This window comes from Myotis brandtii, unplaced genomic scaffold, assembly GCF_000412655.1.
Source record: "Myotis brandtii unplaced genomic scaffold, ASM41265v1 scaffold953, whole genome shotgun sequence".
Lineage (NCBI taxonomy): Eukaryota > Metazoa > Chordata > Mammalia > Chiroptera > Vespertilionidae > Myotis > Myotis brandtii.
The window spans coordinates 1,265,288-1,280,375 of record NW_005371933.1 but is presented as its reverse complement, the minus strand read 5'-3'; the positions used below and the strand labels follow the sequence as shown (position 1 = coordinate 1,280,375).

At 53.9% G+C, this 15,088-nt stretch overlaps 1 protein-coding gene across 1 annotated transcript in view; it reads left to right on the top strand.

The window, feature by feature from the left end:
- Positions 1–11,642, top strand: part of EHD3 (EH-domain containing 3) — a 42,001-nt gene extending 30,359 nt beyond the window's left edge. The window contains exons 3-6 of the mRNA XM_005886055.2: positions 852–949; positions 7,021–7,433; positions 8,086–8,250; positions 10,958–11,642. Coding sequence (XP_005886117.1) covers positions 852–949; positions 7,021–7,433; positions 8,086–8,250; positions 10,958–11,485 — 1,204 coding nt within the window. The 3' untranslated portion in view covers positions 11,486–11,642. The remainder of the gene's footprint in view (positions 1–851; positions 950–7,020; positions 7,434–8,085; positions 8,251–10,957) is intronic.
- Positions 11,643–15,088: the final 3,446 nt, after the last annotated feature.

The following is a 15,088-nucleotide window of genomic DNA, read 5'->3' as shown; positions in this document are numbered from 1 at the left end:
ATACACACACACACACACACACACACACACACACACACACACACACAGGCTTCCTGCCTGCACTCTTATCTGCCTGGCAAATGCTGATTATCTTTTGAAGTTTTAGTTCAAGTTCGGCCTCCTCTGTGAAGCCCTCCCCCCGCCCCCACTTCTTTTCCCATGTGTCCTGCATCTCTGCCATTTCACATAATATACGTGGGAGAGTAAGACACCTTTTTAGCTTCCACCAAAAATGGCATATGAGAGAGAAGGCTGAAGTAAGAAGGATCTAAGTTAGGTTTACCAGCGTGTATGTTGAGACTCCAGGATGTAACACTATAAATGTTTCCTTGAATAAGGCTTGACTGCTATCCTAATAGCAAAGTTTGATATTTGGATAGCCCTTTGAGGCATAAACAAATGTTTCTGGGTGGTGTGACCCCTTCATTAAGGCCAGTTCCAGTGCCGCGTCCTCCAGGAAGCTGTCCTGGACTCCATCTCTCCACCTTGGATCTCCCCAACCCTTCGCTTGGCCTCCCTCGGGTTGGCCACCTGCATGCCTCCTCTCCTCACCAGACTGGGTTCCCTGGGAGCAGGGCTCGAGTTCTGGACATCTTGGTGTCCCTGACAGCAGGGGTCACAGTGTAGGACCCTGGCTGCCCAGGATCCCCCGGGAGCTTCCTCAGCATACAGGTCTTGGGCCCAGCATTGGGGCTAAGTCTGACCTGGAGCTGGGCGTCTGCATGGGAAGGCAGCCAGGTTTCTGAACCACTGCCCCCCGAGCAGGGAAGGTGGGCATGCGGCTGAAACAAGGGTGTGTGAGAGGCAATGAGAGGACAGTGGCTCACCTCGGACTCCTGTCGTCCTTGCAGGTTCGTGTGTGCCCAGCTGCCCAACCCCGTGCTGGAGAGCATCAGCATCATCGACACGCCAGGCATCCTCTCTGGGGAAAAGCAGAGGATCAGCCGAGGTAGGGTCGGCTGGCTCTGTGCTCTGTTCTTCCTGGTATGTTCTCTCGCTTCCATACCAGGAGCGAGGCCTCCAGGGCCTTGCTGTCCCCTGATGAGCCAGTGCTGCCCTGTGTGCTGTATGGGATGGTCCGAGGCAGTGGCCAGGGGACAAGGGTGGGTCTACTGTGGCTCAGGAGATAGCTGGCCTCTGTCTTCTCCTCTGTAAAAGGGAGACATCAGTATCTGCCTTTCCTCCCTCATCGAGGTTATTCATGCTCCAAGCGACACCTAACGCGGGCCGGACCCTGGTTGCTTCTGAAGTCCCTGCAGTCTCCGCCCCGGAGCTTGCAGCCCTGCAGGGCCGGCGGGCGAGGCAGAGAACTTCAGCTCCACAGCGTGAGGACAGCATGCTCTGGGCCTGGGAACGGGAGCTGGGATGTGAGAGCACTTTGAAAACTGCTCACTCCAGACAGAAAGGGGGTAACCGCTCATGAGGGAGGCCGCCCCCAGGGTGGTTAGGAGCTGGAACTCGAGCCAGACTGCCAGGGTTCCAAGCCTGCCTCTGCCACCTCCTGGCGGCATGAACTGGGGCAGGTCTGTTTGCTCTGGTTGGTTCAGCTGTAAAGTAGGGAGAAATAATTCTATCTACCGGGTAGGTTGTTTGAGGATTAAAAGAAATAACACAGATTAAGAGCCTTCTGCCTGGCACATAGCAGCGCCCAGTTAGCATGAGGTGTTAGAGATCCTCACCATCATCACTGCCTTTTACCGCCTCTAGACCGATGCTGTTCAAAGCTACAAACAACTGCTCCCGGCTCCTCACCCCCAGCCTCCCCAGCCACAGCGTGCTGTGTGCCCCGGGTGACGCCCTACCCTCTCTGTGCCCTGTATCTCTGGCAAGAAAAGCAGACGAGGCACACCCATCCGATAGCGGAGCTGGGAGCTGGGCTAGAGCCAAATCAGCACTCGGCAGTCAGCATCCGGGAAGGAACGGCTTTGGCCTGGGCAGCGGCTGGAACTCTCGCCTCACCTGAACCCTTAGCTGGCTGTCTGCTTCCCTGGGCCCCTGTGCTCTGTGACCCAGACAGACAGACAGGTGTGTTCTGCAGGCTGCCTGTGCTGCAGCAGGAGGCTCGGACACCCCCTCCGCCTGGTCACGGCCTGCCAGCACCAGCACCCGCTCCCCCAGGCTGCACTGATTCCCACGGGCAGCCTGTCTCCTCCAGGTGGCTCTGGAGAGCCAGACTTCAATCCCTAAAGGTGGGTGGGCCTGCACCTGCAAGGCCAGTGCTGCCTGACAGGTGGGTCTGGAGGTTTCCAAGGAGGCTGGACTCAAGTTCAGAGATGGGGGTTTAGAACCTGCGCGGCTCTCAACAGGTCACATGTCCCCCTGGGTCTCACTGTTCCCATGTGTAACGAGGAGTAACGACCCATCGTATGACCTTGTGAGGTCCATGGATGGTCATGGACACATGGGCATCAGCTCTGGGTCTGGATCTCAGAGCGCTCCCTCCTTTCCCCTGACCTGCCAGCCAGGGCCACCGCTCCGCAGCCCCAGGGTAATCTGTGTGCATGGCCTCCCTGCAGCTGTGGGTGCACAGCCTGTGCAGCTGTGTGTGGCCGCCCTGCTTCGGGGATCCCTGCCTTCCTCAGCTCCCGTCCCATTCCATGCTTCCTCTACCCCTCTGCCTTCTCTCCTGCCTTCATCTTCAGGCCTCAGCGGCTGCCCTGTGCAGATTGGCTGCTTGGCCATCTTCCTATCCTCTCCCATCTCACGTGACTAAGCCCCACCTCTGGGAGAAGTGATGCCCCATGAGTGCTGCCCAGGCCAGTTTGTTCGCTGCCCTCCTGCGTCCAGACTACAAGTGCAGCTGCTAGCAAAGCAGCCTGTGGTGGAAACCGGAGCTGGGAGCTGGGCCGCAGCACTGCATCATCAGCCCGGGCAGTGCTGACTCAGCTCTCCAAGGAGACCAGGAAATCAGGGGAGGGAGGGTCACACACTCCCAGATGTCAGGGGACCCCAAATGAGGAAGGTTTCCAGTATGCAGAGTCCCTCCTCCTCCTTCCTCACAGAGCCGTAGAAGCTGGAGGCTCCAGCTTATACCTACACACATAAACACCCACACTCATATACATACATCCACACATGTACATCCACACTCATATACTCCCACACTCATATATACTCACACTCATACCTATATCCATACACATATACACCCACACTCATATACACCCACACTCATACATACATCCATACACATATACATCCACACTCATATACACACATCCACACACGTATACATCTATACTCATATACACCCACACTCATATATACATCCATATACATATACATCCACACTCATTATACTCCCACACTCATATATACTCACACTCATACCTACATCCATACACATATACTCCCACACTCATATACACACACTCACACAAATATACACATCCACACTCATATACACACATCCACACACGTATACATCTACACTCATATATACCCACACTCATATATACATCCATACACATATACATCCACACACATAAACACCCACACTCATATACACCCACACTCATATGCACCCACACTCATATACACATCCACACTCATATACACCCACACACATATACACCCACAGTCATATACACACATCCACACACACATATACACCCACACTCATATGCACCCACACTCATATACCCACACTCATATGCACCCACATACATATACACCTACAGTCATATACACACATCCACATACATACACCCACACTCATATACACATCCACACATAAACACCCACACTCATATACACATGTGCACACACACACCCCCAAGTGTGTACATAGAACCAAACGCACTTTATCTGGCTGTGGTCTGGGGCCCTCAGAGCTCTGGGTTTGGTCACAGGGCAGATAGGCACTTCTTTCCTCCCTTCAGCCAGCCCAGGGCAGGGAACCTCCAACCCTGCTCAGGGGGGTGGGGAGCCTGAAATCCAGGCCACATTCTGCTGCGTCCAAGCCTCGTGCCTGGCACAGGGCTGTGTCTCCCAGAAAAAGGCACCCTTGTGACATTGGCAGAGCCTCCATTGGGCCCCATGTGGAAAGTGAGCTGCTCCCAAGGGCTCCCCAGGCCTCAGGCTTCACGGAGGAGGACTCAGACCCCAGGCCAGAGCTGGACAAAGTGTGGTCCTTGCTCAGGGTATGGCCCCATTGCCCAGGCCTGGGGTAGGTGCCTTGTGGGGTGGGAGAACGCGGGGGGCACCCCAGAACCTGGGCCTGGGAGGTCACGCGCAGTAGTTGTCTCCGGATGGAGATGCACTAGGTGGGCAGCAGAGGGGCAGGGAGGCATTCCGGGAAGTGACAGGATGTGCCCGGCCCAGACTCATTACTGGGAAGGAGCAAGGAAGCAACAGAAGTGGGTGGGTCCCGGAAGCCTGAGTGTCCTCTCACTGGGGAACCGCATTTCCCGGCTGCTCAGCTAGAAATCCCCACCGGCCCCACCCTGCAAAAGCACCCCCTGGGACATGGAGCTCACATCCCGCTCAGTAAGCCCCTTCCTGCACAGGTGAGCTCAGCAGCTCTACAGCAGGTGAACCCCTTGCCCAGGTCTCAACACTGCAATGGGAACTCCGGCCTCCTGACTCCCAGTCTAGTGGCTTCTCAGCCCATTTTCATGGAGGTGGGGAGTAGGCATGAAGGCAGACTCATCCCCTGGGGAACGTTGGAGGGTCTGGGCTGACTCTCACAGCCCTGGCCCGTCCCTGGCACCCTTGCTGGAGCAGGGCCGGCACTTAGGGGCCTCCTGGGCCTTACACTGGGGCAGCAGGAGAGTCCCGATGCCTTCCAAAGGGCTTGCTGACAGCCTGCAGGCTTCTTCTGGAAAGCATGCAGTGTGGCATTTGTTCCCGGTAGTCATCTCAATTCTTCCTACTTTTTGGAAATCGATGCCTTGTTATTATTTTATTTTATTTTAAATCTTGAAAGAAATTTGGGGGCTGGCAGAGCAGGACCATAAGTAACTGCCTGTTCTGAGGGCTCAGCCCTCTGGGCTCAGCCTGGCACATGGCTCTGAGCAAGAAGGGAAGGTGGACAAGAGTCGAGGATCTGGGTTCTAGTCCCATTTGCCACCACCTGGCTGTGTGAGCTTGGGCCAGCCCCTTAACATCTCTGTTCCCTCTCCCTTCCCTATAAGATGTGCATGCCCTGTTTACCCCTGGCATCAGCAGAGTTATGAGGATCAATGAGATTGCGTGGCAAATGTGCTGCCTTATCCCCTGCATTTCTCTTTAGACTGCGAAGGAAGCCAGTGGGTCATTAAGGAGCTGCCTTGCTTATTGGGTTTGTCTCATTGATTTCCGCCTGCCTGGCATTACTTAGGAATACTCTCTTGCCAGTCGGCTGGAGCCTGGGGGCCGTGGGGAGAGGCCCGGGTCCCTGCAGGCTGCCCAGTCTCTGGGCCGGGCGCCTGTAGTCCAGATTTCTTGGAGCCAGCGGACTTGCTGTAAGCAATTCCAGGAAGGCCAGCTTCGCCCTCCGTCTCTTGGGGCTCGAATCTCCCCCACCCATGGCCATATCTTATGTCACAAGCCTCAGGCTGCTGCAGGTGCTCTAGAGCTCTCGTTATGGGTCTGAGAGCCATTTCTGGGACCAGTGAGGGAAAGGGGGCCTGTCACTGGTGTTCTGTCCACCCCAGGCACTGGGGCAGAGCCTCCAGACTCAGCACAGCCCCTCCCTCTGCAGTCGGATCCTGTTGCCATAGTTCTGCCACTGACCCCTCATTAGTCAGTTGTTGTCCCCATTTTATAGCTGAGAAAACTGAGGTTCAGATTTGCCCAAGGCCACACAGTGACTACATGGGAGAGCCAGTCCCCTGCCCTTTTCCTTATTGGCTCCGGCACCTGCCTTTCAGCTGCTCCCACTCCTGGCTGTACATAAGCCGAGTCTAGGGCACAATTAGCCGGTTAACTGCCATGCATCCAAAACAGAGACCATCTCCACACTCCACAATATTTTGAATTTAATTGCGTACAAAGGGTTAAACACCCGTCCTGGAGGTTGCCCTGATTTTCTGATCCCTCTGCCCCCTTCCTGCCCACAGTTCTGAAGGACTGCCTTTGGGAGGTGGGAGCAACCAGTGTACCAGGCTATGCCACAGGGACGATTAGAAATAGCCAGGAGCTATCCCTGGGGCGGCGCAGGCAGGGGAGCAGGTGCTGGCTGTGGGCTGCAGGCCTACCTGGAACGGGAATGCACAGGCCTCCCAGGCTCTGTAGGAGCTGCTGGCTGGGCCTGTGCAGTGGGGAGGGCAGGACAGGGTAGAGCGGGTAGACAGGGATGTGGCCAGGTGCTGGACTGCTGTCCTCGTGGCATGTGCAGGGAGCACAGGGACCCGTTGGCCAGGTGCAGTCCTGGCCCCACCCCTTGCCTGCTGTTTAACTCTCACCTCATCTCTGAACCTGTTTCCTCCTCTGGAAAGTGGGAATGATACTCCTCACCCCACCTACCTCAGAGGGTGCTGTGAGTGTGAAATGAAGTCAAGCTGTAAACATCTTGCCAGCTGGAGCAAGCACTGGATCTGGGGCTAGAGAGCTATGTACCGCGCCCCACCACTGCCTCCTACAAGCAGGGTGGTCCTGGATGAGTCACTGGGTGACTGTTTCTAGGTGGCACTGATACTATCCCTGCCTGGTCACTGGGCAGAGCCTGGCCCCCAAAGCACTTTCCTAGGCCCTGCTTCTTGATGGAGAGGGCCGGTTTCCCCAAATCAAAAGACTAAATAGGACTAATGGTGCTAATAATAATTAGCATTTATTGAGCAGCTACTATATGCTGGGCTTTCGGTGTATTTAGTCCTTATAGTTCTCTTAATGAGGTACTATCGGCATGCCCATTGATAGATGAAAACGCACTGACTTGGAGACACAGAGTAACTTGCTCAAGGCCAAATAGTAAAAACAGTGGAAGAATCAGAATTTGAACCCAGATCTGACTCCCTAGATGGTATTATTTCTCCTGCACCTGGTGCATCTCCCCAAAGCCCCAAATGCCCCTCCCCCTGACTGTCGCTCTGCCTGCAGGGTATGACTTTGCTGCTGTCCTCGAGTGGTTCGCCGAGCGGGTTGACCGCATCATCCTGCTCTTTGACGCCCACAAGCTGGACATCTCTGATGAGTTCTCAGAAGTCATCAAGGCCCTCAAGAACCACGAGGATAAGATCCGCGTGGTGCTGAACAAGGCCGACCAGATCGAGACCCAGCAGCTGATGCGGGTGTACGGGGCCCTCATGTGGTCCCTGGGGAAGATAGTGAACACCCCGGAGGTGATCCGGGTCTACATCGGCTCCTTCTGGTCCCACCCCCTTCTCATCCCTGACAACCGGAAGCTCTTTGAGGCCGAGGAGCAGGACCTGTTCAAGGACATTCAGAGTCTGCCCCGAAACGCTGCCCTGCGCAAGCTCAATGACCTCATCAAGAGAGCCAGGCTGGCCAAGGTGAGGCCGCCCTTGGGGGGATGGGCAGCATGGGTGGCACCAAGTGTTTGGGGGCAGGAAGGTCAGCTGCAAGAGCTACCTGCAACCTTGACCATTGCCTGCCCATGTGAGCATGTTCTGTAGCTACTGCATCATGAGCTTCAGCCATGCCCACACTGGGGGCAGGATACTGGGGTTGATATGATCACAGGCCCTGGGGTCAGATGGCCAGATTGGAGCTCCACTCCACTGTTTATAAACTGATCCCACCCCCAGCAAGGCCCTCAGTCTCCTGTTTCCTCACCTGTGAAATGAAAGGGTTGGAGGATAGAGTAGAATAAGAATGTAAAACCCTTTATTGCCATGCCTGTGTCCTCAAAAGTGCTCAGTAAATGTTAGCTATTGTTGTTGTCTTCCTCATCAGCATCATCTCCAGTATTACCATCCCTGCTATTGCCTTGACCTTAACCTCCCCACAATCTCGCCTTTCCCGAGATCTAGAAAAACAGCTCAGTGCTGCAGGAAGTGTGAGAGCAAGAGGGTGGACAGAAATTATTCCGGAAGTAGGAGCAGGAGGAGGAGGGGTTTATGGGAAGAGATGGATGCGAGCCACCAAAAAGGAAGGAATGGGTCGAGGTCTTGATCAGAAGCGTTCTCTCTGCCCATTTCTCAGGTCCATGCCTACATCATCAGCTCTCTGAAGAAGGAGATGCCCTCCGTGTTCGGGAAGGACAACAAGAAGAAGGAGCTGGTGAACAACCTGGCTGAGATTTACGGCCGGATCGAGCGGGAGCACCAGATCTCGCCTGGGGACTTTCCCAACCTGAAGAGGATGCAGGTAACCAGGGTCTGGGGCTCCAGGACAAAGGACAGTGAGCAGCCTGAGTATGGAGGAGATGCCCTAGGTCTGTCCTTCCTGCTGCTGTCACTGGCCTAGCAGGTGTCCTATCTGGGGCTGGAGAGAAATGTGGAGCCCCAGCGATCCTAGTAGGACAGGGGTGTCCCATGATGTTTGGGATCTGTACCTCCAGTTCCCTAGTCACAGCCACCACGTCCTGTGAAATAGGACAAGTCACCTAATGAAGGTTCTCCAGGCCCCCAAGTATGTAGGAGTGGCTGGGGACATAGGCCATGGAGAAGAAGTCTGCACAGGAGCGTGCCATCTTTGGAGCCCACTACAGGCCCCTCTCTTGAGCCAGGGACCATCACACATGGTGACTCATGTCATTCCCCAAATCAGCCCTCTGCAGAAGGCATTTTCATCCTCCTTTGATGGATTAGCAAATTGCAATATACAAAGATAATTAATCTTCGCAGTTAACTGCCTGCAGTTTTCTGAGTGTAGTATTCACATGGGCTGCTAATAGAAAAGCCAGGAGCTGTCCCCACAGTCCAAGCAAGAAACTACCTCCCCATACCAGCTGAATCCTCTCTGATCCTCTCTCTGTTCATCTGTAAGTCATACTCAGCTATGGATGCTGTGAGCATCCGTGAGATAATACTTATAAGGTACTCAGTACAAAGCCCAGCACAGACTCGCCCTTGAAATGAAGTAAGATGTTACCACCAGGGAAGCTGGGTGATGAGCAAAAGGGACTTACCTATCCATGTAATTTTTGAAACTTCTCATGGCTCTGTATTATATCAAAATATGGTGTTTTTTAAAAATCAGAGAATTAGAGAAATTCTCTAATAGCCGCAGACGTAGCAGTGATATTGACTTTGCTCTTGTTGCTGACTTCGATCTTAAGCTTGGGAACCAGTTTCTCAGCTCAAGACTGGGGTTTCAGAACTCCCTAGAGCAGAGGTGGGCAAACTACAGCCCGCGGGCCGGATCCGGCCCATTTGAAATGAATAAAACTAAAAAAAAAAAAAAAACCCGTACCCTTTTATGTAATGATGTTTACTTTGAATTTATATTAGTTCACACAAACACTCCATCCATGCTTTTGTTCCGGCCCTCCGGTCCAGTTTAAGAACCCATTGTGGCCCTCGAGTCAAAAAGTTTGCCCAACCCTGCCCTAGACTCTCAAATAGGCACTTTTAGTTTCCTACCTGATTTAAAAAACAGACATTCAAAATATACATTTGTTCATGTATCCATTCATTCCTATAACCGCCTACCGCAAGCCCGTCACTAACTTCAGAAATTACTTTAACGTGTCTACGGCCATACCACCCTGAACGAGCCCGATCTCGTCTGATCTCGGAAGCTAAGCAGGGTCAGGCCTGGTTAGTACTTGGATGGGAGAAATTACTTTAACGTTACTTGTGTCTCAATCCACCGTGCCCTGGCACATGGTCAACTTTTAGTTTCTCTTTCCATTAAGAATTTAATGATCTGTAATCAAGCATTTGGGAAGCTGATGTTTGAAAGGGACCATACAACCTCTTTTTTAATGTGAGAGATTCTTTCACAACATAAATGAGTCCATCTCCTGCTATTAGGTATGCTGATCAATAACATAAGTGGCTGTCCTTTGGGGGAATGTATGGGGGCGCGGGGGGAAGCAGCCACTGTGCCCCTGGAAGATATTGGGAACCCACCAAACACACCTAGCTGTGGACAGAGACCCGAGGGACCTTGAGAGGTCAGGCCCTGAGGGCAGGAAAACAGCTGGTCATCCCCTGCCCTCCTCCCCTCCCAGCCCCCTCTGCCCTGGTTCAGCCTGTCCTTGAAGGGAGATGAGAAACGCCCAAGCTAACACTCGCTCTTGGAATGTAGCTGTGGGTGTTGGTGGAATTTTTCTGCAGGAACTCGAGGTGCCTGTCCCCAGCCTATCCCTGTGCACTGGCCTCTTCCCCGGGTCCTGAGGTTGCTGTGGCCTAGCCAGGGCGGGAGCAGAGAGCTCTCACCTCGTCACTCCTGAGGCCCAGGGGAAGCCGGGCGTTCTAGACTCAGGACCTTTCAAAAAATCACAAGAAGGTGCAAAGTGGAGCGAGTTTCTCTTACCATGTGGCGGGGGTGTCGTGGGGAGGCCAGGAGGGGAGCTGTTGCAAAATCTGCGTGCCCGCTGCTTCTACTGTGTCAGGAGCTTCGAGAGGGGAGCCAGTCAGTGAAAACTCTCTCCCGGTGATTCCGAGGAGCATCCTGATTAAGGACAGCTGGTTAGGGGTAACCCTGGGCTCTTATTATGATTTGTGTTTAGCTGCCTTGGCCTCAGTTTTTCCTCCCTAAATGGGGACGAAATGTGATTTCCCTCCCTCAGAAGGGCACTAGAGGAGCGAATAAGACCATGTAGTAAAAGCACTCTGTGTTTTCAAGTGTAACCTTATTAAAGTAGAGAGACCCCCAAGCTCCGTCTCGCTGCTTCCCAGCCCCTGAAGCGGTTCTACTCTCTCCTGAAAAATCCCAACCTCAACACAATGTGCCTGCTTTCCTCCTCCTCTCTCATATCTTTTATGATTTTGATGTGGCTCAGTTTGGCTTCAGGCCAAAGGGCTGTGGGCATCCCCGCATTAGTGGAAGACAGCCTCCCCCTCAGGGGAAGGCACTCCGCCCACTGTCTTCCTGCCTCACCTTCTTTTCTCCCCCCTCTCCCCAGGACCAGCTGCAGGCCCAGGACTTTAGTAAATTCCAGCCCCTGAAAAGCAAGCTGCTGGAGGTGGTGGATGACATGCTGAGCCACGACATTGCCCAGCTCATGGTGCTGGTGCGCCAGGAGGAGTCGCAGCGGCCCGCCCCGATGGTGAAGGGTGGCGCGTTCGAGGGCACCCGGCATGGCCCCTTCGGGCACGGCTACGGGGAGGGGGCTGGAGAGGGCATCGGTGATGCTGAGTGGATCGTGGCCAGGGACAAGCCCATGTACGACGAGATCTTCTATACCCTGTCACCGGTGGACGGCAAGATCACGGGTGCCAATGCCAAAAAGGAGATGTTGCGCTCCAAGCTGCCCAACAGCGTGCTGGGCAAGATCTGGAAGCTGGCGGACACTGACAAGGATGGCATGCTGGATGACGAGGAGTTCGCACTGGCCAACCACCTCATCAAGGTCAAGCTGGAGGGGCATGAGCTGCCCAACGAGCTGCCCGCCCACCTCCTGCCACCATCCAAGAGGAAAGTTGCCGAGTGATGGGAGGAGGAGGTTCAGAGCAGGCAGGTGTTACAGGAGATGGGAGAGCTGGACACACACACACACACACACACACACACACACTCACTCACGGGCACAGATCTGGAGAACCGCACAGCAGGTGAGAGGGATCAGCCATCCCCAGGTTTCCAGGCTGGACACAAGTTCTCAGCATCGGCAGAAGCACAGGGTCCCAGCTCCCAAGCCTCCGTTTCCATCCCTCTCTCCTTTCCGTCTTCCCCTGCCCAGAGGCCCGCCTCCTCCTGCAGAGGCAGGTAGTTCACCGCCCACATGGCCCACCCACCTCCACATTCCCTGGACTCAGGACAGATGGAAATACTTTTCACTTACTAGACAATTCACTTTGTTTTCTGAGCTTTCTCCCTGTCTTTGGCTTCCTAATATGAAATCTGCTCCGAGGTCGGGAGGTGTGTGGGAAGGGGCTGCTGCAAGGAGTGGGCGGGGAGGAGAGGCATCCCCGGGAATCAGGGCCCGGCCTTGAACCCAGGTCCCCGCCTTGAAGAGACATGGCCCTGAACTCCCTTCTTGCGGCCTCGGGCTCAAGTTTAAGGGACCTTCCAAAGTCCCAGAGGTCACACATGATGGAGAAGGATTCAGAGCCAGGGCCTCGCTCTTCCTTCTGCCTCAAAGATCTCAGCATCGCTAGCCCACGACCAGCCACAGAGAGCGAGCTCAGCTTGCAGGCCCCTCCGCTTCCCAGAGCCGGCTGGCGAGCGGGAAGGGCCAGCAGCCCTTGGTGGGCCATCAGTCTGGCCATCTGTCACATCGCAGAAGCAAACCGTGCCTTCTGGCTCTGTGCCCCATGTTCCTAAAATTGCCGCAGTCCAACAGCGTCAGCAGGAGAGTGGGCCTGCCTGCTGGATGCTGCTGCTGCCTGTCCCTGCTCCACCTCCCACCAGAGCTGAGTCATCCCAATGCAAATACAGTCACTGACTCTGTGATGTGGGACCTCATGCTGACTCTCAGAAGGACAGCTCAGAGGTCTGAGGTGTCCCTGGCAGGACCGCCAGCAGCTGCAGTGTCCTCGACACATCCCCACCATTCTCCATGCCCTGCTCCCGCCTCCATGGTCTCTCCCCTGATTTGCTTCACGGCCACTGAACCAGTCACTTTGTATGCTATGCTCCCACTGTGATGGAAAACAAAAGCGAGTATAACTTATTTTATATCTATGTTCAGACTATAGAGAGAATATTCTATGTATCTATGATGTGCCCACTACTGTAGTGCGTTTGTCATTAGTGTTCATGTTAATACAGCACATGTATCCTTTGGTACCCGGTTGGCCACAGAACATCATTCCATGGGCGGCCAGGGGGAGGGGCTGGGTTCTTTCCTGAGATCCCTGGTAGTACCTTTGGCAGGGGATTGGGCTGCCATGGCAGAATCCACACACAGCGTCCCACTGGCCTGATGACTGCCCAGTGGTTACCTAGGCCGCCCTTGTGGAACCACCTCTCCCTGCCACTCTGCAGTGGAGTTGGCCCCCAAACCTCTGGGCTTCCTTCTGCATCCACACATTCCTCTGTCTCATGAAGTGAAGGGCAAAGGAAAGTCGAGGCTAAGAGGTCTAGCCTCCTCTCGCAGAGACCATTGGTCAGCTCTGTGCCTCTCTTTGAGCTGAAGAAAAATGGGAAGGAGACAGCAGAGGGGGTGAAGTTTCTGTCTTTTTATTTTAGAAGGAAGGGGGTGTCAGTCCCCTCGCCCCACAGCCACTTGGACACATGCACCACCTTCCTGCCCTGCCTCTCTTCCCTCCCTTCTCCAAGACTCCACCCTGGAGAGATCTAGGAGGCCTGAGATTTCTGTGTTGGCACTTTTCCCATCTCCAGAGAAAAAGGAAATGGTGCTTGAGGCTCCTCTCAACAGCTGAGGGTCACTTTCTCTGGGGCTGTCCCTCTGGCTCTTGCTGCCTTGACTTTCTGACCTCTTGCTGGCTCTGGGGGCCTGGGGAGAGCGTGAGCCTCAGCTGGGAAACATTTAATAGTAAGCAGATGCATGCCATAGCGGTCTCACAGGCAAGGATCCCTACAGACCCCACTGTGCTGTGGCTCCGTCCCCATGCACCACTCAGCTGGGGTCACAGAAGTCGTCAGATATGAGGAGCACACCCTGCACCATTGCCCCAGGAAAGCCTGCTCCTGGCACCGAGGGCTACCTCCTGACCTGACCAGAGTCTAGTTGTGTTCAGGGACACTGCTGGTCATGGCAGGGCCTGGGCCTCAGAGTGCAGAGGGGCGAGAGATCGCCCTAAGACATCCCCACTTCCATCTGTCCCCTCTGTTCCAAGAGCTTGTGTTTGTGTTAGCTCATCAGAATTGGCAGAGCTATCTGGGGAGAATAGGCTTGTTTCCTTTCCCTAGGAGACATTAACTGGTCTCTGTACATATTTATTTCTTTACTCTTTAATTTGCTCATCCATTCATCCATCTAGCCAGCCATCCGTTCTTTCTTTCACTCGGAAGACCCTGAGAGCCTCCCCCAGAAGAGGCCCTAAGGTCAAGATAGAGATTCCTTCTCGGAGCCATTGAAAAATAAATAAATTTATTTATTTTAATAAATGCCATCTGTGCAGTAGGGACAATTCCAGATGGGTCAGACCAAGTTCTTGCTCTCAAAGAGCTCACAGCCTTCCAGTTAGGGAAACATTTATACAAACATTGATAATACAAGGAGGGACTAGGACAGAACCTGGGGTGGGGATGCAGGAAAAGGGGGGGGGGCACATGAGAGTCAGAAATGGCTTCAAACTTACTTAGGAGGAGATGGTCAGAGAAAGCCTGGGGTAAGGGTGGGGCACATGAGATGAACATAAGAAACCTGGGGTCTCCCTCTGGTGCCTACTAGCTTCCTTCTCTAACCAAGGAAGATAGGATTTTATACGAAAGTAAACACATAGCATTCCCAGCCCACCAAATCCTGCCAGATTCAGCACCACTGATGTGCTTGAGGAAAAGCAGGATTCGAATTTTGTCTCTGGAGACTGCTGGTGTTTCACAGGCCGTTTTCAAGTAAAAATGTTATCAGTGTCTTTAAAGTTGAAATTTTCAGTGCCCGGAGGATAAGAAAAATGGTGATGGGGGAATATCAGCTATTCCCACTGGAGCATGAGGGGGAAGGGAGGATAGAAGGGGCACCACTCTCCCCTTGACCTCCCACTGGGGTAGTCAGTGCTGCTCCTATGTGGGTTCTCGGGTCCTCCTGACAACGGGAGGACTCAGCTTTCTACCCCTTGAGGTGAGGGGGGCTGTGCGACTTGCTTTGGCCAGTGGAATATGAGTGGAGCAACACGCCCCTTCTTTGCAGAAATGAGTATGCAGTTTGCCTGGGCCAGCTCAAGTCCCTGAGTCACTCTGAAATCCCTGACCAGCCTGCACTGAACAGATGGCACAAATAAGATGGAAACCCTAGTCATTTTGATGTTAAGCCACTGATAGCCATAGGCTGTTTATCACCCAACATCACCTAGACTATCATGACCAAGAGACCAGGCCAATTCTTCCAATAGCAAATAGAGGAGAGAAAGTCTAGGAGACTGAGTTCCTGCCTTCCTAAAGACCGAGGCCACCGAAGCTGAAGTCA